Source organism: Apium graveolens, chromosome 5 (genome assembly GCF_009905375.1).
Source record: "Apium graveolens cultivar Ventura chromosome 5, ASM990537v1, whole genome shotgun sequence".
NCBI classification, from domain to species: domain Eukaryota; kingdom Viridiplantae; phylum Streptophyta; class Magnoliopsida; order Apiales; family Apiaceae; genus Apium; species Apium graveolens.
The window spans coordinates 151,944,086-151,971,579 of record NC_133651.1 but is presented as its reverse complement, the minus strand read 5'-3'; the positions used below and the strand labels follow the sequence as shown (position 1 = coordinate 151,971,579).

The 27,494-nt window shown below is 35.1% G+C and overlaps 1 protein-coding gene across 1 annotated transcript; it reads right to left on the bottom strand.

Annotated features, from left to right (window-relative positions):
- Nucleotides 1–15,844: 15,844 nt before the first annotated feature.
- Nucleotides 15,845–20,498, bottom strand: LOC141724577 (pre-rRNA-processing protein esf1). The gene is made up of 7 exons (XM_074526768.1): nt 19,733–20,498; nt 19,567–19,641; nt 18,885–19,120; nt 18,379–18,541; nt 17,537–17,665; nt 16,488–17,191; nt 15,845–16,375 (listed from the first exon to the last, which is right to left on the bottom strand). Exons 1-7 carry the CDS (start codon nt 20,405–20,407, stop codon nt 16,075–16,077), a joined length of 2,283 nt encoding a protein of 760 aa, XP_074382869.1. The 5' UTR covers nt 20,408–20,498; the 3' UTR covers nt 15,845–16,074.
- Between the last annotated feature and the right edge of the window lie 6,996 nt (nt 20,499–27,494).

Genomic DNA, 27,494 nt, shown 5'->3' with positions numbered 1-27,494 from the left:
GATTCAAAATCAATTCAAGACGAATATTCAAATCCTTAAAACTGACAATGCCAAAGACTTTTTTAATCAAACCATGGTCCTTATCTCAGATCCCATGGAATTGTTCAACAGAGTTCTTGTGTCGACACACCACAACAAAATGGTATGGCTGAACGTAAAAATCGTCATTTACTTGAGGTTTCCCGATCTTTGCTATTTCAAACCAATGTTCCAAAGAAATTCTGGGGTGAGGCCATTCTCACTACAACATATTTGATCAACCGTATGCCTTCTTGTGTTTTCAACTTTAGATCACCCATACAAATGTTTCAAGGTCTATATCGCACCTCACATCTAATGTCACAAATTCCTTTCAAACTATTCGGTTGCACTGCTTTTGTTCATGTTCATTCTCAATTTCGTAGCAAACTTGATGCTCGTGCACTTAAGTGTATCCTCCCCGGATATTCAGCTAATCAAAAAGGTTACAAGTGTTTCTCTCCAGCTACTAAAATTTTTTATAATACAATGGGTGTTACTTTGTTTGAAAATATTCCATTTTACTCCAATTCTGGAATTCAGGGGGAGAGCAACAAAAATGAATTTCAGAATTGGGATTGGTCATCAATTATTGAACCGAATTTGATATCACAGTCCTCCAATATATATTCTCCTGCTATTCCAACTTTGGTTCCAAATTCAGACCTGGACAAACATATGTCTCCATCAAATTCCGTTATTGATCGATCTTCAGTTGCATATCCCAAACATCTCCTTCTTCCTAATGATGCTATAAAAGTTTATGAAAGAAGGAAAACCCGTGACATACCTGTACAAAATCAGCAAGGTCAAGAAACTCCTATATGCCAAGTCGAACCTGAAAATATACAAAATAAGGTAAGTGTTAATTCAAAAGTAGTTTCAGATTGTCAATAGATTACTCAATCAAGTCTAGGTTTTGACCCGGAGTTGGATCTCCCTATTGCACAAAGAAAAGGGGTTTGATCATGCACTCAACATCCACTTCGCAGTTTTATATCCTACAACAATTTGTCTCCAAAATTTCAGGCATTTGTGACATCCTTAGACAACATCACCATTCCTAAATCAGTTTATGAGGCCCTAAAGATTCTAGAGTGTGACGGCCTCAACCCCAGGTCAGGAGTTGACGTCACCAACAACATGACACCACAATTATAATACAACTAACTTACTTTATTTTAATATAAACAACTCTCCACAAGATCTTTTCCAGGTTCAAGTCTAATTTAGGTTACACACTTATTACAAACCATCTTATTAAAAACAACCTGTCATGACTATTATTCTACAGCAACTCACAGACCACACTTCGCTAGACACAACCTATTCAGAGGAGCTCGACACAGGAGGAATTGGAAACTGGCCCTTAGCAAAACAGTAACATCTCCTAGGCATCTGCAATGCGAAAATATACAAACACACTTGCAAGAGTGAGCGATCAACCGCTCAACAGTACCACTATATGAATACTAACTAAAACAGTTTATAATAAACAATTGTAGGAACAGAAATTACATCTTGTTAGTAGAAAACAACTAAAACAAGTGTAAACAGATAAAAACTGATAAACTGTTGAAACTGGATCTTTAATAGCTAGCATGCTCTCTAATCATTTTATTAATAGTGTTGTGTAAATAGTAAGGTTAAATTTTAGCATGCTACTTCCATTTTCAAATCATTCGTCCCATCGTGGGACCTATAAAACTAATTGTTCCGTTACGGGAACCATAAAATCACTTGCTCAAATATAAAAGCATTGGATGATCCCTGGTGAGACAGCTGATCAGGCTATCCTATGAAACTTGTTCCGGAACTCAGAGACTAGCTATGTCTCTGTCACGTTGGGCTGGTGGTTATAACAGGGTGCGCAACCACTTCGCCTCTTACGCTAACTTCCAGGCCGTTACGGGCCTTCTGCGCACACTCATCCAATTATCTGATCATTTTTATCCAGTTTTCCAAATCACTTACCTATCTCTTATCAAAACAATTATAACACAGCACATTTTCCATAACATTTTCATTTTATTCAGAACTTAGAGATAGGTATTTTAGAAGTTACTTTTCCCCCAAAACACAAGTTAAGAAAACCATTTAAAACCCATGGAATACGTAACTTAAATCATTCTGTTCCACTATGAGAATAAAACAACATTATATTTATATATGCTGAATCATAAAGATATGGTCAGGGATACTTGCCTTAATACGCTTTAACACTAATTTCTGACTGGCTTTGCACTGACCGGGATGCTAAGGATTTCAACTGGAACCTACAGGAACCAAAATAACCTAAATTAGACGTCCGAATATGCTTGACTGTCCTCGCTAACAACCTACCCATACGTTAATAAACCCGACTCGTAACATTCTCAATATAATAATATACGTATCAATTAGGGTTCACGTCTTCAAAAGTCGGTTCAGTGTTCGTTTTCATAATATAGGTATATTTGTCCTTTTATGAAATTAGGTTATCGGTTTCACAAAGTATTCCATCGCAACACATAATCAGGTTTTGTACAAAATAGTTACATATAATCGATCAACGTTCCGATAGCCACTGAGTACGTCCTCGTATTTCTGTAATTAAATTTTTCCGGAAATCGGGCAGCACCACCTTTGATTATCAGCTAACCCGTCGAACATCCCGACGTCAAAACAAACACAACCACTATCAATCACAATTAAAACCCAACCACCGATTTCAGTCATCAATATTAGTCCAAAATTCTCAGTTACCAATTAAATACAATTATTAATTATTAGCCATGTTTTTATGTTTTAATCGTATTTTATTCGCAATTCGCACCTTAAATCGTATTTTGTATTTTAAATTGTAGGACTCAGAAATATTCATCATAGTCCACCGTCGGCTCGCTGAAGCTCATCGCCGACGGCGATAAAATTTACGGGTACCCGATTACTTTCGGGTTCCAACATAAATTTCATCGATTATTCAAATTATTTTCCGTACGAGAAATATATTTTATATCACGAATGCTACTCGAGTAATTTCTGCATAAAATAATAATTAAGAAAAATCAACTTGAATTAACCAAGACACAGCAGGGCAATGTAAGGCAACACGGATACACGCAACAGGAACACGGGCGCGTGCATCACACGCACGCCGGCCACCACGTCGGAAAACATACGGCGGCGGCCGGGGAAATAAAAGAACACTAAAAACGGCAACGATTCCACCACACACACGAAGATACACACATATATATGTATATGCACAACCAGAAATTAATCGAAACCACAACAATCAAAACATATATGGTCGGGAAGAACAGGGCGGCCGGGAAGCACGCCACCGTCGCCGCCTTACCGAACAGCCGGCGGCAACAGGGCGGCGAGGACAGGTACGGAAGCAAAAGAATCAGACAAGAAAAAGAAATTACCAGGATGATTAATCGAGCGAAAGAAAAGGAAGAGAGGTGAGGAAAAACGAGAGAGAGAGAGAGGAGAGATTGAATTAGGGCTCGCAAGAAAACTGTTTGGGGAAATTTTTGTTTATAAGCTGTATTAATATTATTTAGCCCCTGCAACCCTTTTCTGAAATACTTGTAAAAACACGAAACACGTATATTTAAACGGCAAATTACGAGTAAAATAATTTTAACATTTTACCGAAATAATTTTAAAATTAGCACAATAATTAATAATTAACTAAACAAAATTTTTAAGGATTTTTAAATCATTTTTACAGCACACATTGGATCTGTGTTTTATAATTAAACGGAATCACGTGCGAGTCAAATAAATACCAAAAATTTCCGAACAAATTTTAAAATTCTCGGAATATTCTGAAGTTAATAAAGTGCAAATTTCATAATTTCATAATTTTTGAAACACTTCTGAATTTAATACTGAATTTACAATATAATGCCATCAGAAAAATCATTTAAAGATTAATAATTAATAAAATATTGATTTTTAAATTTCATAAAGTCCTAAAAATAATAAATAAAATTGTAAAGTGATAAGAACAATTTTAGAGTCAACCCAAATATTTATGGAAATATATTTTGAATAAAATCACCTATAACCATGAAACAAATAACATAACGTCACCGCTAATTACACAAACGCTCCACGAACACCAATAATCACACATAATTAATAAAATATAAACAAAATAATATCCAACTGATAGAACCCATATACATAATTTATTTATTTAATTATTTAGTAATCACACCTTTAAATATTATAAAAATGTACGAGTCGTTATATCCTTCCCCCCTTAAAAAGATTCTGTCCTCAGAATCTGATCTAATTAAACAAATGAGGATATTTGTCAAGCATATCTGACTCTAATTCCCAAGTGGACTCTTCTACTCGAGGATTCCGCCACAGTACTTTAACTATGGGAATAGACTTATTTCTAAGAACTCTCTCTTTACGATCTAGGATCTGGATCGGCCGTTCCTCGTAGGATAAATCTGGCTGAAGATTAATTGGTTCATATTCAATAATTTGATTTGAATCAGGGATATAACGCTTCAGCATGGACACATGGAATACATTGTGGATATGTTGTAATTGCGGTGGCAATGCCAATTCATAGGCAACCTTACCAACTTTCCTCAGTATTTCAAAAGGTCCGATATATCTAGGACTTAAATTGCCCTTCTGTCCAAATCAAACCAATCCTTTCCAGGGCGACACTTTTAGCAATACCAACGATCCTATTTCCATCTCCACGTCTTTTCGATGAAGGTCTGCGTTCTTTTTCTGTCTATCTTGAGCTGCCTCTAACCTTTTTCGAATCAATATAATTGCGTCCTTAGTCTGTTGAACCAATTCAGGGCCTAATAATTTCTTTTCTCCTACTTTATCCCAATAAAGAGGGGACCTACACTTACGTCCATACAAGGCTTCGTAGGGCGGCATTCCTATACTGGCATGATAACTGTTATTATAAGAAAACTCAATCAGCGGCAAGTGCTCGTCCCAATTTCCTTTAAAATCCAAAGCACAAACCCTTAACATGTCTTCTATCGTCTGAATGGTTCTTTCACTTTGGCCATCTGTCTGGGGATGGTAGGCGGTACTCATTTTCAATTTAGTCCCTAAACATTCCTGGAATATCATCCAGAATCTGGAATTAAATCTTGGATCTCGATCCGATACGATTGAATCAGGAACTCCATGTTTGGTAACAATTTCATCCAAATATAATTTAACTAGCCTGTCCAAAGAATAATTTTCATTGATTGGGAGAAAATATGCAGACTTGGTCAACCTATCAATAATTACCCAAATCGCATCATGGCTCGATTTTGTCTTTGGCAGTCCTACTACAAAATCCATCGCGATTTCCTCCCATTTCCACTGTGGAATCTCCAAAGATTGCAACAATCCACTTGGTCTTTGATGTTCCGCCTTCACTGTCTGGCATACATGGCATTTGTTAACCCAACTTGCAATTTCCTTTTTAATTCCTGGCCACCAAAAGTTCGTCTTTAAATCTTGATACATTTTAGTGCTCCCCGGGTGAATGGAAAATTTGGAATTATGAGCTTCCCGCAATATCTCATTCCTTAGTTCAGTTATATTGGGAATCCATATCCTCGAGGAAAACCTATACATACCCTTGCTATCCTTTTGTGTGCAAAGTTCTTCTCCAGTTAAACTCTCTAACCCTTGATCCATCATTTCTTCCTGACACTTCTGAATCTTGTCCATCAATTCTGGCCGAAAAGTGATCTCATAAAATTGTCCTTGATTCCCTTCCATCACTCGAACCTCAATTTCCAGCTTCTCCAATTCCCTAGTGAGTTCCTTGGAAACTTTGATCGCATTCAACATTTCCTTCCGGCTTAGGGCATCTGCCACTACATTGGCCTTGCCTGGGTGGTAATTAATGGAGCAATCGTAATCCTTAATCAGTTCTAGCCATCTCCGTTGTCACATGTTCAGATCCTTCTGAGTAAATATATACTTTAAACTTTTATGATCTGTATAAATTTCACATTTTTCTCCGTATAAGTAATGTCTCCACAGCTTCAACGCGAACACAATTGTTGCTAATTCCAAATCATGCACTGGATACTTTTTCTCATGAGGCTTTAACTGTCTAGAAGCATAGGCAATGGCTTTATCATGTTGCATTAATACACAACTCAAACCTTTCAAGGAAGCGTCACTATAGATCACGAAGTTTCCTGTCTCATCTGATAATGCTAATACTGGGGCTGTTACTAACCTCTTTTTCAATTCTTGGAAGCTTTCCTCGCACTTCTCTGTCCAATTAAACTTCTCATTCTTCCGGGTCAACCTGGTCAATGGAGTTGCAATCTTGGAGAAATCCTTTACGAATCTTCGATAATAACCTGCTAACCCAAGAAAGCTTCTGATTTCCGTCGGAGTCTTTGGTTGTTCCCACTTGGATACCGCTTCAATATTTACAGGATCCACTTTAATTCCATCTTTTCCTACTACATGACCTAAGAATTGAACTTCCTCCAACCAAAATTCGCACTTCGAAAACTTTGCGTACAACTGCTTCTCTCTTAGCCTTTGCAGGGAAATCTTCAAATGATTAGCATGATCTTCTCTAGTCTTCGAATAAATGAGGATGTCATCAATAAATACAATCACAAACTTATCCAAGTATTCTTTATACACCCGATTCATTAAATCCATGAAGGCAGCTAGTGCATTGGTCAATCCAAATGACATTACTAAGAACTCATAATGTCCATATCGGGTCCTGAATGCAGTCTTTGGTATGTCTTCAGGCTTGATCTTTAACTGATGGTATCCTGATCTCAAGTCAATCTTCGAGAAACAACACGCTCCCTTAAGTTGGTCAAACAGGTCATCTATCCTTGGTAGGGGATACTTGTTTTTAATGGTTAACTTGTTTAATTCCCGATAATCAATACACAATCTCATACTTCCATCCTTCTTCTTTACGAATAATACTGGAGCACCCCACGGAGATACACTTGGCCTAATCACGCCTTTGTCCAATAATTCCAGGAGTTGCTTAGCTAGTTCTTTCATTTCAACTGGAGTCATGCGATAAGGAGCCTTTGAAACTGGTTCTGCTCCGGGAACTAAGTCTATGGAAAACTCAATTTCACGATCTGGTGGCAATCCGGGCAATTCATCTGGAAAAACGTCTGGGAATTCCCTTACTACGGGAATCTGGTCCAAGTCAAATACTCCTTTCTCCATATCTATTACGTGTGCTAAGTAAGCTTCGCATCCTTGTCTTAACAATCTCTTTGTCTGGAATATCGAGAGAAATTTCTTTTCTTGCCTTTGTCCTTGATAAGTCACCTTAATATTATCCTCAGTAACCATCAGAATTTTCTTCTTCTTACAATCAATGTTAGCCTTATACTGGGACAACCAATCCATTCCTAAAATCACGTCGAACTCTCCTAGCTCGAAGGGTATTATATCAGCCGAAAAAGAGTATCCGTGGATTTCCAATTAACACTTAGGGCAAAACTGACTCACTGAAACTCTATCATGATTGGCTACTTCTATAGTCAAAAGTTCAGCCAAATCTTCTAACATTAAGTCCATCTTAACCACACAATTCCTTGATATAAAAGACTTAGATGCTCCTGAATCAAATAAAACTTTAACATGTACAGAGTTGAGAGAGAGCGTATCTGCCACTACGTCCGAGTCCTGAGCATTGGACCTTTTTGTCATTTTGAAAGTTCTGGCTTTAGCTGTGCTGGATGCCGGTCCTTGAGATGCAGTACCTTGAGTAGCTGTCTTACAATACCGAGCAACATGTCCCACCTTCCCGCAGTTGTAGCAAGTAATTGCGGGTTTCTCTATATTGCATTCGGATGCGTAATGACCCTTTTGATGACATTTGAAGCACTGAAAATCCCTTTTGCACGGGCCACTATGTCTCTTCCCACATACCTTACAATCCTATATGGAATTTGATGACTGAGCTGGAGTGGAGGCAACTGAGGTGGCAGCAGGCCTAGCCTGAGGAAATTCTGTCTTCTAAATCTTTTATTTCTGTTCTGGCCAAACCTCTTCTGAAACCTCTGACTGGATCCCCCTGGATTCGTTTCACCAGTGATGCTTTCAGATTTCCTTTTCTTATCGCCCTTTTCCTTGGCAGCCAACTTCTGGTCACTTTCAATTACCAGCGCGGCCTGAACTACGGAGGGATATGTCTTGAGCTGCAAGGCTACAAACCCACTGCGAATTTCTGGCTTCAGTCCCAGCTGGAACCTCTTCGCTTTCTGAGCTTCAGTATTCACATGCACAGGAACCAGTCGAGCCAATTCCGTAAACTTGGCCTCATACTCGGCTACACTCTTTTCATCCTGCTTCAATTCCAAGAACTCAACTTCTAACTGGTTCTGCAAACAGTCCGGAAAATATTTTTCCAAGAACAACTCTGTAAACCTGGCCCAAGAGACAGGGCCTTCTCCTTCTACGGCACGGGTGGATTCCCACCAATAATTCGCTTCACCCTTGAGAAAATAGCTCGCATAGTCTGATCTAAGATTATCACTTACTTGCGTGAGGGTGAAAGCTTTTTCTATTTCCTTTAGCCAAATTCTAGCAGCCACTGGGTCCACCTCACCCTTAAACTCTGGGGGCTTTACCGACTGAAAAGATTTAAAACTCACAGTTTGGTTCACTTCTCTTTGCTGAGGTTGCTGCTGAATTTGTAGCTGTTGCTGTTGAATTTGTTGTTGTTGCTGCTGTATGAACTACTGTTGTTGTTGTTGTTGTAGAAATTGTTGCAGCTGCTGAAATTGTTCTTGCTGCTGAGCCATTTGATTAGACTGTTGGCGCAGCAAATCTAGAAACTCACCCATAACTGGGCCCCCTTCAGTAGCTCTGCTAGAGGAATTGGATGGGATATTCTTCTTGGGCGGCATTCTCCTGAAACATAGCAAATGATTTTTAGTTTAAAAGAATTTCCCCCGGGTAGCAACATTTTCATGTGCCAAGAGAATACTGCCGCAATAAAATATTCCCACCCTCATTGAGCTGGGGTCCGACTGTAATGAGTGGCTAGATTTAACAAAATCAGCAACAATTGCAACAATAAAATAACAACAGTAATAACAACACGATACCAGCAGCATACAACAATACCTATAATATAACACTGACTAAATTCACATGGTCGGACTCGTTCTCGAGGAAAAACTATCTAGGAATCCCTATCGGCCATTACCAATGGCATCTGAACCAGGGAAATACACTAAAGATCAGGGCAGTTCCAAAATCCTCAAAATATGCCAGGGTTACGCCTTCGAACCCTCGACTAGACTCTTAAACTTACTCCTCTAGATGTGAGTTGCTGATTCACTCCCTATATACCAATATTACCCCTTTCCAACTCCACTCCTAACCTAAATCAAGGACTCAAACCTATAGCTCTGATACCAACCTGTGACGGCCTCAACCCCAGGTCAGGAGTTGACGTCACCAACAACATAACACCACAATTATAATACAACTAACTTACTTTATTTTAATATAAACAACTCTCCACAAGATCTTTTCCAGGTTCAAGTCTAATTTAGGTTACACACTTATTACAAACCATCTTATTAAAAACAACCTGCCATGACTATTATTCTACAGCAACTCACAGACCACACTTCGCCAGACATAACCTATTCAGAGGAGCTCGACACAGGAGGAATTGGAAACTGGCCCTTAGCAAAACAGCAACATCTCCTAGGCATCTGTAATGCGAAAATATACAAACACACTTGCAAGAGTGAGCGATCAACCGCTCAGCAGTACCACTATATGAATACTAACTAAAACAGTTTATAATAAACAATTGTAAGAACAGAAATTACATCTTGTTAGTAGAAAACAACTAAAACAAGTGTAAACAGATAAAAACTGATAAACTGTTGAAACTGGATCTTTAATAGCTAGCATGCTCTCTAATCATTTTATTAATAGTGTTGTGTAAATAGTAAGGTTAAATTTTAGCATGCTACTTCCATTTTCAAATCATTTGTCCCATCGCGGGACCTATAAAACTAATTGTTCCGTTACGGGAACCATAAAATCACTTGCTCAAATATAAAAGTATTGGATGATCCCTGGTGAGACAGCTGATCAGGCTATCCTATGAAACTTGTTCCGGAACTCAGAGACTAGCTAGGTCTCTGTCACGCTGGGCTGGTGGTTATAACAGGGTGCGCAACCACTTCGCCTCTTACGCTAACTTCCAGGCAGTTACGGGCCTTCTGCGCACACTCATCCAATTATCTGATCATTTTTATCCAGCTTTCCAAATCACTTACCTATCTCTTATCAAAATAATTATAACACAGCACATTTTCCAAAACATTTTCATTTTATTCAGAACTTAGAGATAGGTATTTCAGAAGTTACTTTTCCCCCAAAACACAAGTTAGCAAAACCATTTAAAACCCAGGGAATACGTAACTTAAATCATTATATTCCACTATGAGAATAAAACAACATTATATTCATATATGCTCAATCATAAAGATATGGTCAGGGATACTTGCCTTAATACGCTTTAACACTAATTTCTGACTGGCTTTGCACTGACCGGGATGCTAAGGATTTCAACTGGAACCTACGGGAACCAAAATACCCTAAATTAGACGTCCGAATATGTTTGACTGTCCTCGCTAACAACCTACCCATACGTTAATAAACCCGAATCGTAACATTCTCAATATAATAAAATACGTATCAATTAGGGTTCACGTCTTCAAAAGTCGGTTCCGTGTTCGTTTTCATAATATAGGTATATTTGTCCTTTTACGAAATTAGGGTTATCGGTTTCACAAAGTATTCCATCGCAACACATAATCAGGTTTTGTACAAAATAGTTACATATAATCGATCAACGTTCCGATAGCCACTGGGTACGTCCTCGTATTTCCGTAATTATTTTTTTCCGGAAATCGGGCAGCACCTCCTTTGATTATCCGCTAACCCGTCGAACATCCCGATGTCAAAACAATCACAACCTTAATCAATCACTATTAAAACCCAACCACCGATTTCAGTCATCAATATCAGTCCAAAATTCTCAGTTACCAATTAAATACAATTATTAATTATTAGCCGTGTTTTTATGTTTTAATCGTATTTTATTCGCAATTCGCACCTTAAATCGTATTTTGTATTTTAAATTGTAGGACTCGGAAATATTCATCATAGTCCACCGTCGGCTCGCCGAAGCTCATCGCCGACGGCGATAAAATTTACGGGTACCCGATTACTTTCGGGTTCCAACATAAATTTCATCGATTATTCAAATTATTTTCCGCACGAGAAATATATTTTATATCACGAATGCTTCTCGAGTAATTTCTACAGAAAATAATAATTAAGAAAAAATCAACTCGAATTAACCAAGACACAGCAGGGCAACATAAGGCAACACAGATACACGCAACAGGAACACGGGCGCGTGCATCACACGCACGCCGGCCACCACGCCGGAAAACATACGGCGGCAGCCGGGGAAATAAAAGAACACTAGAAACGGCAGCGATTCCACCACACACACGAAGATACACACATATATATGTATATGCACAACCAGAAATTAATCGAAACCACAACAATCAGAACAGATATGGCCGGGAAGAACAGGGCGGACGGGAAACACGCCACCGCCGCCGCCTTACCGAACAGCCGGCGGCAACAGGGCGGCGAGGACAGGTACGGAAGCAAAAGAATCAGACAGGAAAAAGAAATTACCAAGATGATTAATCGAGCGAAAGAAAAGGAAGAGAGGTGAGGAAAAACGAGAGAGAGAGAGAGAGAGAGAGAGAGGAGAGATTGAATTAGGGCTCGCAAGAAAACTGTTTGGGGAAATTTTTGTTTATAAGTTGTTTTAATATTATTTAGCCCCTGCAACCCTTTTCTGAAATACCCGCAAAAACACGAAACACGTATATTTAAACGGCAAATTACGAGTAAAATAATTTTAACATTTTATCGAAATAATTTTAAAATTAGCACAATGATTAATAATTAACTAAACAAAATTTTTAAAGATTTTTAAATCATTTTTACAGCACACATTGGATCCGTGTTTTATAATTAAACGGAACCACGCGCGAGTCAAATAAATCCCAAAATTTTCCGAACAAATTTTAAAATTCTCGAAATATTCCAAACTTAATAAAGTGCAAATTTCATAATTTTTAAAACACTTCTGAATTTAATACTGAATTTACAATATAATGCCATCAGAAAAATCATTTAAAGATTAATAATCAATAAAATATTAATTTCTAAATTTCATAAAGTCCTAAAAATAATAAATAAAATTTTAAAGTGATAAGAACAATTTTAGAGTCAACTCAAATATTTATGGAAATATATTTTGAATAAAATCACCTCTAACCATGAAACAAATAACGTAACGTCACCGCTAATTACACAAACGCTCCACGAACACCAATAATCACACATAATTAATAAAATATAAATAAAATAATATCCAACTGATAGAACCCATATACATAATTTATTTATTTAATTATTTAGTAATCACACCTTTAAATATTACAAAAATGTACGAATCGTTATATAGAGTGGCGCAAGGCAACCTTAGAAGAGTATAATGCACTTGAAACAAATGGCACATGGGTATTAACAACATTACCTCCTGAAAAGAGGACAGTAGGTTATAAATGGATATTCTCAGTCAAACAAAAGGCAGATGGATGTGTGGATAGATATATAGCTCGATTAGTGGCTAAAGGGTTTACGCAAACATATGGAATTGATTATCAGGAGACCTTTGCTCCTGTCGCAAAACTTAACACAATTCTAGTTATATTATCCATTGCAGTCAACAAAGATTGGCCATTATTTCAGCTTGACGTCAAAAATGCTATTTTAAATGGAGTCCTAGTGGAGGAAGTTTATATGGATATATCTTGTGGCTTTGAGACTGAATATACACAAGGTAAAGTTTGCAAGCTGAGAAAAACTATATACGGACTTAGATAGTCTTCGAGAACATGGTTTGATAAGTTTGCCAAGTTCCTTATATGTGATTGATACTCCAAAACATAAGCTGATGATACTTTATTTTTCAAACACTTTACAGATGAAAGAATCGTGGTTCTAATTGTATATGTTAATGATATAGTTCTCACTGGAAATCATGGAGAAGAAATAAAGAGGCTTAAGATGCTACTATCCCAGAAATTTGAGATTACAGACTTAGGTTTTTTAAAATATTTTCTTGAAATGGAAGTGGCACGAAGCAGTCAAGGAATCTCAGTATCTCAATGCAAGTATACCCTAGATCTCCTACATGAGACGGGAAAGATTGGGTGCAAACCTGTTGTAACTCTTATGGATCCTAACACCAAATTAATGTCTCGCACTAATGAACTAGCAGGTGACAAAGGACGATACCAAAGCCTAGTAGGTAAGATAATATATTTAACGCATGTATAAGTTTTGTTGTTAGCATTGTAAGCCAATTTCTTGCCAACATGTCAGTAGATCACATGGAGGCAGTACACCGCATCCTTAAATACTTGAAGAAAGATCCTGGTAAAGGACTTATGTTCAGAAAATCAGCAGACCAATCCTTGAAAGTTTATATTGATGCAGATTGGGATGGTTTCCCTTTAAATGTAAATCTACATCTGGGTATTGCTCATTTATTTGTGGAAATCTAGTGACTTAGCATAGTAAAAAACAGAAAGTGGTGGCACGCAGTAGTGCGGAGGCTGAGTTTCATGCTTTAGCCTTAGGCATATGTGAAGGAATCTGGTTACGAAGATTACTTAAAGATCTTAGGACTGGAACTTCAATCAAGATCATGTGTGACAATCAATCCGCAATTGCAATTGCCAAAAATCCAGTCCATCATGATCGAACTGAGCATGTAGAGATCGACAGGCATTTTATCAATGAGAAAATTGAGAACAAGATAATTTCACTCAATTATGTTCCATCTAAAAAACAAGCCATCTTGGCTAAGGCATTGTTTCGACGCAATCTCAATGAACTAAGTATTATGCTTGGTTTGAAAAACATAGATCGCCTAACTTGAGGGGGAGTGTTAGAAATCAATCTAGGCATATAATTAGTTGTACTTTGGTGTCGAATTTATTCCTAGGAGATTACTTACCTGTGATTTAGATTAATTATATTAGGAAAGACTAGCTTTGCACGGCATGATTATTATTTTTTTATATAATTTTTTTTTTGAAATATTTATTCTTTATTTAACCAATTTTTAATAAGGTAATTTTATTTCCTAAATAAATTTTATATTTTTCATGAATAATGTATTTTTCAAAAAATTGTACTTTTTATACTTATATATTTAGTTATTATTGTATTCTTATATTTGACATTGATAACCTAAATATAACATATATGTTATAATTTATTTTATTTCTTTCATTGTTAGATTTTTTTTCACATTATAAATTTGTAAATGGAATATTTTAATCATATCATATAATATGTTTACGTAATTATTTTTTTATTTATATATATTTTTTCTTAATCTTATGGAATTTGATCAAAAATTAGAAAGTTTTTTGGATTCGTATCTTACGGCGTTTGTAAAAATATTTTATAATTTGTCGTTCCTAGTAATGATTTTGAAAAAATGCTTTACACTTAATTGTCATAGTACTTTTAAATATATTTTATTAGATTTCTATTTCAATTTTGAATTGTAATAATTTTTTTATTATTATTATATTTTTTTCTAATTTTTATGTTTTATAGCATTCATGTGCTATAAATTTTTTAAAAGGCAAACTGTAATTTTTCCTTGAATTTTATAAGATTCATGTGCTCTAAATTTTTTAAAAGACAAACTTATACATTCCATTTTTTAAAAAAATGATCTAATTTAAACCGATTAACAAATAATTTGTTAATTCATACTTAAATTTATTTTTATTAAGATAGTTGTTGCTTGTATTATATGTAAAATATTTTTAATATAATTTTATATCATTTAAGAATATGTAATTATAATTTAATTTCTTAATTAATTACGTATTGTGTTTGTTATACAGATTATTAAGTATTATAATCGAATATTAGAATAAATTAAATAAATATAGTATATAGTGTATTTTATTAAATTTGCATTTAATTTTGAAATTACAATAGTTTTATTATTATTATCATCATCACCATTATTATTATTATTATTATTCCTAGTTTTTATGTTTTATTGGATTGATGTACTCTAAATTGTTTAAAACAAATAAAATACATGTAATATTTATACTTAAATATAATCTGAATGTGTTTCTTATTTTATAAGATAAAAATAAAATTATCTTTTCGAAAATATTTTAAATCAAACTAACATATTTCAATTTTTTATAAAAAATGATTCTACTTTATCTTGATTAACAGATGATTTCTTAATTATTACTTATATTTATTTTTATTAAGATAATTGTTGCTTGTATTAGATATTTATATATAATATAATATTTTTATTATTATTTTATGTCATTTAAGTATATTTATTTATAGTTCAATTTGTTAATTAGTTATCTATTTTATTTATCATACAAATTATTAGCTATTATAATGGTATATTAGAATAAATGAAAAATCCTACCTACACTTTAGCATGTGCAACAAGTCCAAACATATCACCAAAACTCCCACTAGGAACTATATATGTTTGTATTCAGCCTCTCATAAGAAATGAAGCATTTCTCAATACATCTCACAAAACTTCATAGCTTGTAAGATACGGTACTTTCTAATGAATAATCACCTGAAACATAGAAGTAATAGTATCATATCGAAGTGAAAGGAAAAAAAAATCCCTAAACGCAATAGAATATGTTTATATATGGAATAATTTATTAAATTCTGTCTCAAATGTCATTTGACCTTGAGAATCACTAATACATTATGACATAATATAAAAAATTCAGTATAAATTCTGATACTGTAACATGAAACACTGTTCTTGGACAATTGCTTGTAATTTTAGCATTACTCTGCCAAGTAATTCCTAGGCCTCTCAGAAAAAAGAGTGAAACTCTCTGTTTAACTTTATGGTGATTGCTTTTACAGAACTCTGGCCCTCTTTGCCTGTTTATCTGTAGAAGTTCCTTTCTTCCTTGATATCTTGTCACCAGAGGGCACTGGTAGTTGTTTAGACTTCATCTTGATTGACTTCACTAGTGAAGATATTTCATGCTTATCTTTCCTTGTGTGCGTTTCAGGAAGTACATGCTCATCCCTACCTGTCCCTAGGTCATCAGAAAAAGGCGCTCGCTCGTGCAATCTTGTTGGTTCATTTCTTCCTGTTTCCTCGTGGTTATCCTTCTTATGCTTCTGTGCGACTTGTCGAGCAAAGGCTGCACTCCTGTAACACCAAAAGTGTTACTTCAAACAAATGAGATACAAAAGCTAAAGATTATCATCAGATAACAAAGATTGAAACCATTATGACATGCCAACAATATCAGATCAATTACCTTTTATATTGAGGATCTGTTGGGTCCAAAGCATATAAGGGATTACTATTAAGAAGAGTGGAAAATCGTTTCCGATCATCGTCATCAATCATTGGTAGTTTTTCCTCGTCAGGAATTTCTTTGCCCTTCTTACCCTTGGACTTTTTAGGCTTCAAGTTGTATCCCTTTAAGTTTGTATTTCCAGTTTCATCAGCAAGCAATAATTCAAGCTCTGCTCTGCTTGCTTCCGCTTCTTTTGTTGTTTCTTGGGTCTGCTTTCCTTTCCTGGTGCTTTTGCCTTGGGCCTCCTTAGTTCGTTTAGCATGAGTTTCTTCAACAAAGAAGTCATCGGTTTCTTCTACTGATTCTCCATCTGAGTCACTACTCTCATCCTCTGATGAATACTTGGACCTATTCTTACTTGCCTTCTTTTTCTCTTTTCTTTTTCTAAGATAAGCTTCCCAGACTGTTTCAGATTGTCTATCTTTCTTTTCCAAAATTTGTTTGCTAATATCCTCCAGGCCAGTATTGAAAGTGACTTCCATATCTTGTGCACCCTGCTCGTCATCTTCATCTGAAGCATCACCAGATTCAATTAGAGCACGGTACATATGTTGTTTCTTACTCTTTTTGTCCTCCCCGTCCTCTACATCATCATTTTTTTCATTTTCATCAGATTCACTTCCATCAGAAGCCAAAAACTCCTTTAACTCCAATTCAGCTAGCTGTATGAAAGCACACAAGCACAATCAGAGAAAAGGGGGCAGCTGCTAAAAGTTAAAGCACAGTCCAAAATAATTTATATTATCTTATCCCTAGACTGCTCAGGAGTATATTACACAACCCAAGATATTTATATAATTAGGTTTTTCTCAACATAGCAACGTACGTATATATCTAGAAGAAATAATGTAACATCATCTCCAACAAGTAATATCCTGAGGTGCCGAAGAGAGAAACAGCTGTGATTCCCCCAGTTACTCATAAGTCAAAGGTAGCTTTTGCAATTATTATACACCAGTCATACATATATATTAAGCTTGAGAGACTGCACGATGAAAGTTACAAACCTGTTCGGCAGTATATTTTCTTTTCAAGGTCTTAGAACGCTGTGGCTCATCTTCATCCCACGTAAGACGAACTTTGGTCTGCTGCAGAGCTCTTGTTTCAAAATTGTTGCCATCATAGCTTCCTGGTGCCTGAACGGGAGTGAGAAAATGAAAAGTTAAATGCATTACCACTGCTGCTCCAGAAAACATTAGACTAGTAAAATAATTGATAAATTAGCAGTCTACCGATCTATATAATTTGTATTACAAAGAAAATAGACTCAAATCTTAACCTAGTCAGACCCAACCCAAATCAACAACAGGTAACTCAAACCCCAAACCTTGCCTCCCCATCTCCCGCCATAATTACAAGTGAGTAGTGAGTAGCCAATCTTTCCCAAGAACTACAACCGCCTTTATTCCCTCAGTACATGTCACCACACTCCTATCTAGACTCTCGCCATCAAAAGCCCACGGTCCATATCTCGAGTGCATCAGGTATGTGGAATGGATATTCACAAGCATGCTAATTCTCTTTAGATACTTGTTCCTTTCTGGAGTACCTCAATAGTGTAATCTTTTACCTATCATATTTTTAATGTGCTTCTGTATTTTCAAAATTCATCTTCCATATTACACAACTAAAAAAAAACTAATAGGCACCTTACTGTAAGCCTAGTTATCAAAAATCCTCCAGCTGTCACCAAGCGCCTAGGCTCGCATCCAGACGTTTCACTTGAAAAAAGCTACTTATCGGCCAACACGCACCTATGCATCCACCTTACTGCCTAGGCTTCGACTAGACAGCTTAACAACTACAATCTTATTAACCATATTATATAGATTTCTTGCATCTTAAATACCTCAGTAGCAACATCACGAGGAGCATGCTTGAATTCCATAGAATCCGGAATAAACCTCAAGTCCAGCTTATTTGATGATCTTTCAACCTCAACTCCATCACAGTTTTTGTAGATGTGATCTGCTGTAGCAATTGAATCACACTCCACCACAGCATAATAGTATCTGCCGAGACAAAAGCACACCCAAAAAAGTAGAATAGTGAGAGAACTTTTTTAAACATAAACTAGAAGATATTAAAGCCATTGTTGCATTTTACATATTCATATATTGTACTTGTGATCAGTACAATCTGACAGAATATTAGGACAATGATAAAACAACGGATAGGCCATTTCAAATCAACATGAAACTTACCGCTTATATTTTTAATTTTCATCTTGAAACTTAAAAGCTATGTGAATTTCCATATTAAGATCGTTATCTTTCCTAATACTAATAACTGTAAACTGTGTACTTTCTCATGGGAAAATTCAATAAATGCAGAAGTGAAATCAGAATGACTTGCCTTAACCTACTTAATTCATAAGCCCTCAATTTTTCAATGTCAATCTCCTCATTGACATCGTCACGTTCGTCATCACTTGCATTCTTGTCCTTATCATCATCAAACAATCCAACTGGACCATGCACTGCCTCCTCTTCCATTCTCTTGAGTCCAAACTCGGAGGGGTATACAGATACTGAGATAATTTCTCCTCCTTTAGGTAAGAAAGAGCTAAACAAAACATACAAGTCAACTGCCTGCATAAAGAAACTGACTCTCAACATGGGAATATTGCTAAAGGCAGGAAATTACATCATAGAAAAGTGAAAGATACTGATATATGAATAATTTTCTCAAAGTTTAAGCAAAACAAAGTAGAAAACAACATTGTTAATAAAATAACACAATGGCATATCATTACAAGCATACACAAACACCAATTCAGATAGTTGAATTTATTTGCATGAGCAACTTCAATACTTTTAACTGATTCTCAATTGACTAGCATTCTAATCAGTTGTGAAAAGCAGATCGAATTCTCAATTTTAGGAAAATATTTTGGGTTCTTGTAGAATCTTAGCATGCTGTCACGTTATTATGCCTCATGACATAATTTCGAAGTCAAACCCTATAATCCTCTAGCTAAATAAGTCTCAACTATTTTATTCGAACAAAATGCAAAAAAGTATTAAAAAAAACTCACCTTCACTTGATTCCAATCCATATTGACAACTGCAAGCCTACGAGTTTCATTCTCAATTTCCGGTACATTCTCCTCCTGATTAAAAAAAAGTTCAAATCTTTAAGCCATTTACAATTTCAAGTCTAATATTTAAGCTACTAAAACATAAAAAACCTCAAAATCTTACCAACGCAAGATTATTTTCTTCCTCGGATAAATATTCCGCCTCAGAACCGGTCGAAGAACTATCCTCATCACCATCCTCCTCCTCTTCGTCTTCCTGTTCCTCATCACTCTCCATTTCCTCGTCAGACGACCCCACTTGCACTTTCTTCGATTTAACATTCTTCAATTTCACAATTTCACCATCACTATCATCTCCCTCCTCACTCTCAACACCTTCACCCTCCAAATCTCCAACATCGCTCCCACTCTCATCGCTCTCCTCGTCTTCACTTCCCACATTTCCTGTCCTTTTCTTCAATTTCGCAATTCCACCGTCACTTTCATCCTCTCCCTTATCCGAACCCTCAATATGACTCTCACTTTTCTCACTGCCTCCATCCTCATTATCCACCTCCTCTTTCCCCTTGTTCTCCTCTTGGTCGAGACGATAATAATGCTTAAGCGGATTCTTGGCAACAGAATCCTCCTTCTTAACCTTGCCTCTCTTATCAATCCGCGTAGAGGACGACGTGAAGTTCTTATCAGTGAACATCCGATTAAAACGAGAATCAATTGTAACCTTAGACTTATGCTGAGGTGGATTTTGAAACCTAGGATCAGAATGTACGGACGCAAACCTGGGGTCAGTTATCACCTTCTGGAAGCTTCCGTTGCTTTTCTTCTTCTTCGAATCCATTGATGTGTGCGTGTGTGTTTCTTTAGGCGCAAATTACCAGATTAAATGGCAGATGGAGAATAGGGGTTTAGAAGTGTGTAAATACCATAAACCCTAGGCTTCACAAAAATTCAATTTGTTTGGGTTGTGTTGGGCCGGGTTATAATTTTAGGGTACTTCTTCCCAATATACGAACTGGGCCGTAATAACCACCCGCTATTATACAGAAGCCCGATTATTATGTTTCTAAATTCTATGTACTGTATTTTGTTTTAATTATTGTTAAACAAAATGAAACATTTTTTATCAACATTCATCGCACCAATTAAGATTCTTCATTTATCATATCACCATTATAACGTTATTTTATAAAAATATTAAGTTTCCTAGGATAATCGTACTTGTTTACAACTTGCCCCTATCGGTCTTTATTAACATATATAATATTTTATTTATATTTAATAAATATAATTTTTAAGAAATTCAAATGTATATAACACACCATATTTTATTCCATTTCCAATTACTAAACTTAAATTTTGTCAAAAAAATATGTATAATTTTTAATCTATTTCAAAGTGTAAATATTTAATTGTGATCAAATAAAATAGGATAATAAGTTTTAAATTACTGTTGACAAAATTTGAAACTGAAATTTTGATCGTATTTTTTTAAATATGAGATATAACTGAGTAATTCATATTGTTCACATAATCATCAATATCTTCTTAATCTTAATCTTAATATATATAAAGGAAAACTCCCATAGTTCTACAATCGCTCGAATCATATTTATCTATTTTTCTAGAGTTTCTTTATTTTAATTTAATAAAATTAAATTTTATTTGAATAAATAAAAAATAAAATAAATATTTAAAAATTAATCATATTTAGAATTTGTATATAATTCAATAAAATAAATTTTCTTATTTACATTCAAATAAATAGGAAAGACAATAAATATTTAAAAGTCAATACTACTTAGAATTTGTATGTAAATATTTAAAATTCAAACCTATTTAAAATTTGTATAAACTAATATTACCTTCTTTTTCAGTTTTCAATTAACAGAAATAATAAAATTCTATTCAAATTTTAAGTTCAATCCCATTATCCTTATCTTTATATTTATATACATATATATAACCCCGAGAGCTCTAAAATCGCTTCAATCATATTTATCTTTTTTTTGGGCTTCTAAATTTTAATTCAAGAAATTGAAACTTCCTTATTTGGGTGATATATTTTAGAAAATAAAATTAAAGTTCATATAGAATAAAATTCAAGTTTATATAGGATAGAAAACTTCCTTATTTCGGTCCTATATTTTAGAAAATAATATTCAAGTTTATATATAAATAGAAATAAAATCCAAGGTTATATAGAAGTAGAATTTTAATTATATATTGTTCAAGAAAAAGGTTTTATTAAAATCTCAATATAGAAGTTGAATTTTAATTATATGCTATTTAAGAAAAAGGTTTTATTATATAGAAGTTGAATGTCACTGCACAACTTGATATCTCCAAATCTATTATAGATGATTTAGTAGTTGTCTAATCATTCTTAGGTTTGAGGAAAGGGAGTGAATTGAGTTAGAGACCGGGTTGCTCCCAGACAAAAGGAGAGGAAAAAAGTAAAATTATGCATGCTATTTCTTCCAGCATAGTAAAAGAGAGTGAGAGGAGTACCACCTTAGATGGGGTAAGTAAGGGTGTGAGGGGTAGTGAGCCAAGGGGAGCCCTTGATGCAAGAAAAAAAGAAAGTGAGAGAAAAGTAAATACAGAGAGATAAGGATAGAAGCCATTGCAAGTGATTCAATGAATGTCAATGAGGCTGAAAGGAAAAGACTATATCATCAAGAATACAGAGTTGTTATAGACTCTATTTCCCTAGATGTTGAGACACTTACTCACCCTGTTACTGCCTACCAAACATTGGTTGTTCAGGGAAATAAGGAAGCAGAAAGGACACTCAATCTAGTACACACAATAAAATCTATGCAAAGGGCTAAAGATGTTTTGTCCTCTCTACCTCCTACATCTGATGATGTGGACTCAAACTTTGGAGTTCATGGTGATTCTTGAGTTTGAAGATGATTTTGATGATGAAGCTGGCACCAACTTAGGGGTAGATGAAGGCCTTTGTTCTCCTACACAAACTCCAGACTGGATGCTCAGTAAATAATGCAACTATCATCACTTCGCATCCACAATGTTCAAATTAATAAACCAAACTCAGCCAGTCATTCAAGCCACTATAGATGCCAGCACCAAAGCTCTCCTAGAAACCCATCATGAGTCTCTTCAATTGCACAAAATTCAAAATCTCAAACAGACTCAAGATATGGATGACATGAATAATGCAGTTGAGGTAGTTAAGAAAGAGTTAAATGAGAAGATTGAACAGAAGCTTCCAGAGTCAACTATGAGAGAAGTGCAGCTCAAGCTCAAGAAAGAAAATGATTTGGAAAGGAAGATTGAGGCCCTCACTGATAAACTATCTAAAGTTGAAAACTCTTTGGCCAAGATATTGGAAGGTCAAGACAAACAGACTCAACTCCTTCAACAGTTGGTGGCTGCTCAAACTTCAACCCCTGCTCTACTTGATGATAACAAAAAGGGAGAGAATAATGTGCATATTCAAGTCAGTAAAGTGATAGTTCCCGCTATTACTATCTCAAAGCCACCAGCCTTGGACAACATTGATCTAATCAATCTTACAGCAGCTGAGCTCAAGATAAAAGAACAGAGAAAACAGATTGATGATAGAATTACACAAGTAACTGTGAAGCACTCCACACATTTGAAGCCAATTACCATGGATGCAATGAAGCTAGGAAAAGGAGAAAAGGGTGAATCTTCAATGAAGAATGAATTCAAGAACTTTATGGTATTAAAGCCTAAACAAGCAAGTGTCACAATGTCAACAAAGCACCCAATGTTGGTTGATTACTCTCCACCTAGGCCTGATGAAGAAAAGCTAATGGGTGCATCTATTATAAGCTTCAAAACAACCAATGATGCGATCCTCAGGTCAAGAATAACAAGATTTTATAGATATGGAAAAATGCTATGTGTCATGACTGGGCACCCTCAGTTTGGGAATCTAAAGATGAATAAAAGAAAAGGCTAGGAGCTCAAAAAAGAGAAAGAAGCAGGTCACTAAAGGTGATAAAAGAAAATTGGAAATGCATGCAACTTCAACTAAAACTGAGAAATTTTTATCTGAAGAAAAGCAAGCACCAAATAAGTCAGTAAAAGGGTACTGGAAGGCTAGATCCAAGAGGAAGATCAATAAAGATGAAGAAATGGAAGCTGAGCCAATACAATCTACAACCTCAAGTCAACCAATTGTGCCTGCTGTGGATCTAGTTAAATTCAAGATTCATCCAGGTGTCAATTTCCATGGTGAACGAATAATACCTAAGGATGAACCCATAGATTGGGACAGTTTACCTATTCCTGATCTAAAACTACCTCTATCAGTCTAAATGAAGACTCCAAGAAGGAAACACATTGGAATCAAGTCCAACCCACCTCAATTCAAAGCCATCTCCATGCCAAAGCCCATAGTCAATAAGGAGGATCAACTCTTCATATGTGACATCAAAGAATTCCCAGACATAAATCTTTATCTGTATGAGCTAGAGAAAATTAGAGGGATTGATGATTCATACAAGCTTCCAGAAAGATTGTTGTTAAGATATAAGGGTGGCAAGGAGATTACATGCCCTCTCTACAGAATTCTCAATGAAGGCTACAATATTCTAGTAAAGGTGTTCTCTGTAATGAAGAAAGATTTTGGATTTACTAAGGTGGCCAAATCAGAAGTACTCAACAAGATCAGCCAAATCAAACAAAGCTAGAGAGATCCAAATGTACTACCTAGAGTTTTGACTATCTCATACACTGGTGATAGAGTGCAGTTGAGATCCTACTGGATGATGGAGTTTAGAGATAAAAAGTTTGTCAAGAGATTTTTCAAACTTGAAGATAAGCTGTGAATATCAAGTAATGATACACTCAAAGAAATGTAGGAGATGCTGGATATCAAGAATGAAAATGAAGCTGAATTCTTTAGACAACTTCAAAACCAGATTAAGAAGAATGATAAGAGGTTGGGAAAGAGGACAAGGGATTCAAGGAAAAAGAGATGATATGCTCAGTGTAGAGGAGCACCTTGAAAATAACATGTAAATATTCATTACCTTCTTGATTCAATTTTTTAATAGAAGCATTTTACATTTTATGAGTATTTACTGTAATATTTTGTAATTATAGTTTTTTTGTTATCATCAAGTTAACCTGAATTTATGCTTATAATTCTATTAGACATAAATTGGGGGAGATTGTAAGGAATATGTTATAGGCTTGATGTTAACTTACCAAAAAAACTCTAAGTACATAAGTTAAATGATTTTGTAGCTTTCAACGGATGATCACATTATTTATCTGTTAAAAGAGCAGCTCACTTGAAATAAGTTTGTAACACATTTTATATACTATAGTAGCTAGGGGATTTGAGAGTTTTAGTTATATCTAAGTCATGTTGACTACTAGCAAGATATACAAAATATGTGGGCTAATTGTATAAAGAAGATGCCTTGTAATTTTGTATAAGTGAAAGAGTATCAACTGCTATGAAACAATTTCAACTACTAATCTACAAAGCTTCAACCAATGACCCTATAAAGGTCAACAGATAATTCAGCATACTTTTAACGGATGAGCTATTTAAGTTTCAACGAATAACAGATGAAGCTTCAACGGATAACTCCTATGAAGCCTCAATGGATGATCAACCAAAATAGCAGTTGAAAGGGACTTGACAGTGACTTGACATTCACATGGGTTGATTGTATACAAAAGGAATGCGGCGGCCTGGAGTTAGTCTTTAGAAGAAAATGAAGCATTTCCATTTGCATGCAAAACAGGGACGTTTAAAGATGCAGTATCTAACTGGATTGCATTGGATGGAGAAATAAAGAAATATGTGATTGGACCTAGCTGATAAGTTGTACATTTTGTCCTATTTTCACATGTTACTTACTAATATATAAACCAAGAGTAGCTAGTAACAAAAGACTAAAAAAAATTAGAGAGTATTCAAGCACATCAACTAGAGAGTCTTTGTAAGCTGTATTCTTAGTACTCTCAAGTTCTTAGTTGTGTTACTTGTAAGCAGTTGTGTACAACTTTATATCTCATAGATTTTTTCACATATATATATATATCTCTGGTGGAAAGTTGAATCCACCAGAAAGTTTTTAAACATTTATTTATTTACTTTGTATTCTTGAATACTATTATTGTTAATCCGCACTCAAGCATATTCAAGCATAATTATATTTGTGTAAAAAGTTTTTCAAAGTTTCAAAAAGTAACCAAAATTCCATGTAACCCCCTTCTATAATTCTGTTGATAGATTGTTAGGGAATAACAAGTAGAGATATCATTAATAACATCATTGCTTTCATCTTTAGAAAGCAGTGAAAGATTGTTGTGCAAGATATGCATGTACTTTAACAAGACTATGTCAAATTGACAGCCCTTAGTAAGTTGTATGATAATCTAAGTTTGCATTTTGTATTGTATTTCTTGAGTCTGTAAAAGTGTCAATAGATTGGACTGGAGTATTTTTCTGTAAACAGTCTCAAGCCTAAGAATAAAATCTGGAAGAAGATCATGCCTCAGAGACAGTGTGAAGAATCTTGGAGTTGAATAAATCTGTTTTGAGAAAAACATTCTAAGTCAATAAATCTACAAGTCACAGATCAAGTCATATAGAAAAGTCATTCGAAAACTCCAAAATGACTTATCGAGAAGTCAAAAATAACTTATCGAGAAGTCTTAGAGATATGACAAGCCAAAGTGAAGATATGAAGATTGGAGATATCGATAAATCAATTTTCTCATTAGAGATCTCAGAGATATCGACAAGTCAAAATTCCTATAGAGATCTCAGAGATATCGACAAATCAATTCTACATGCAGAGATTTGGAGACCTCGACAAGTCCATTTCACATTCGAGAACTCAAAGTCTTCGACAAGTCAAAATACTTATAGACAACTAAGAGATCTCGATAAGCCATTATACTTATCGAGATGTCAGTTCTCTATAGTTCAAACTGGAGATCTCGATATAAATATCAAGTACATAATGCAAACCAGTTAAAGATCCAAGATTGTCAATCAACAATCAAATTAATCAATGATTTGAAAAGTCTACAAAAGCAGCTTGAAGAGTTCAAGATCAAAGGCCAAAATTAACTGACAAAGAAAAGTCACAGACATGCATGATTTACAAAGATACACTAAGCCAAAAATGGAAAGCTTTAGAGATTACTTTTAGTAGGGTTTAGTACAGTCTATTGTATGATGTGTAAGCCAGTCTTTACCAATCTATAAAGTAAACATCGGTCCTTTGTTTTAGATGTAACATATAGATCTAAAAATTTTTATAACTCTCTTAAGAAAGAAGCTAAGTTCTTTATCAACAAGGAACCCAGAAATTTGAAACAAGACATACTTGATTTTAATATAAAATTAAGTAAGTTTTGAAGATAGTGTGTTAATTGCATGTTTTATTATTTCTGTTAAAACACTTTATCTCTACAAATTAGACTACCTTGTTCACCATATCCATAACAGTTCAAAAAGCTTAAAAATAATCTAAAACACATTCACCCCCCGTGTTGTATTCATTACCTAACAAGTGGTATCAGAGCAAAATCTGAAAGCAAACTGATCAAAGATCTTGGAAGAATGATTACACAGAAGCTTAGGAGTATCAAGATCCCTACTTTTGACAGATCTAACTACACATTATGGAAAAAGAAAATGATGTTGTTCATAAGGATGGCCAATCCATTATATGTTCTGATTCTCAAGAATGGCCCTTTCACCCCCATAGAAAGAGTTGAGGAATCTACAGATGGAGATATGGTCATCCCAGCACATTATGCTCCTAAGGATCCCTCACAGTACACTGAACCGGAAAAGGAGAAAGTCTCTCTAGATAGTGGCTTGCAACTGATCTTCATAGAGTCACTTCACAATGTAATGGACAATAACATTGTCAACTGTGATACATCCAAACAGATCT

Excerpts from the sequence above, each read along its gene's own strand:
- LOC141724577 (XM_074526768.1), bottom strand. The coding sequence starts at position 20,407 with ATGGATTCGAAGAAGAAGAAAAGCAACGGAAGCTTCCAGAAGGTGATA. Across the intron at positions 19,121-19,566 it reads TGGATTGGAATCAAGTGAAG|GCAGTTGACTTGTATGTTTT; the intron begins GTGAGTTTTTTT and ends TTCTTTATGCAG. Across the intron at positions 18,542-18,884 it reads TATGAATTAAGTAGGTTAAG|ATACTATTATGCTGTGGTGG; the intron begins GCAAGTCATTCT and ends TTGTCTCGGCAG.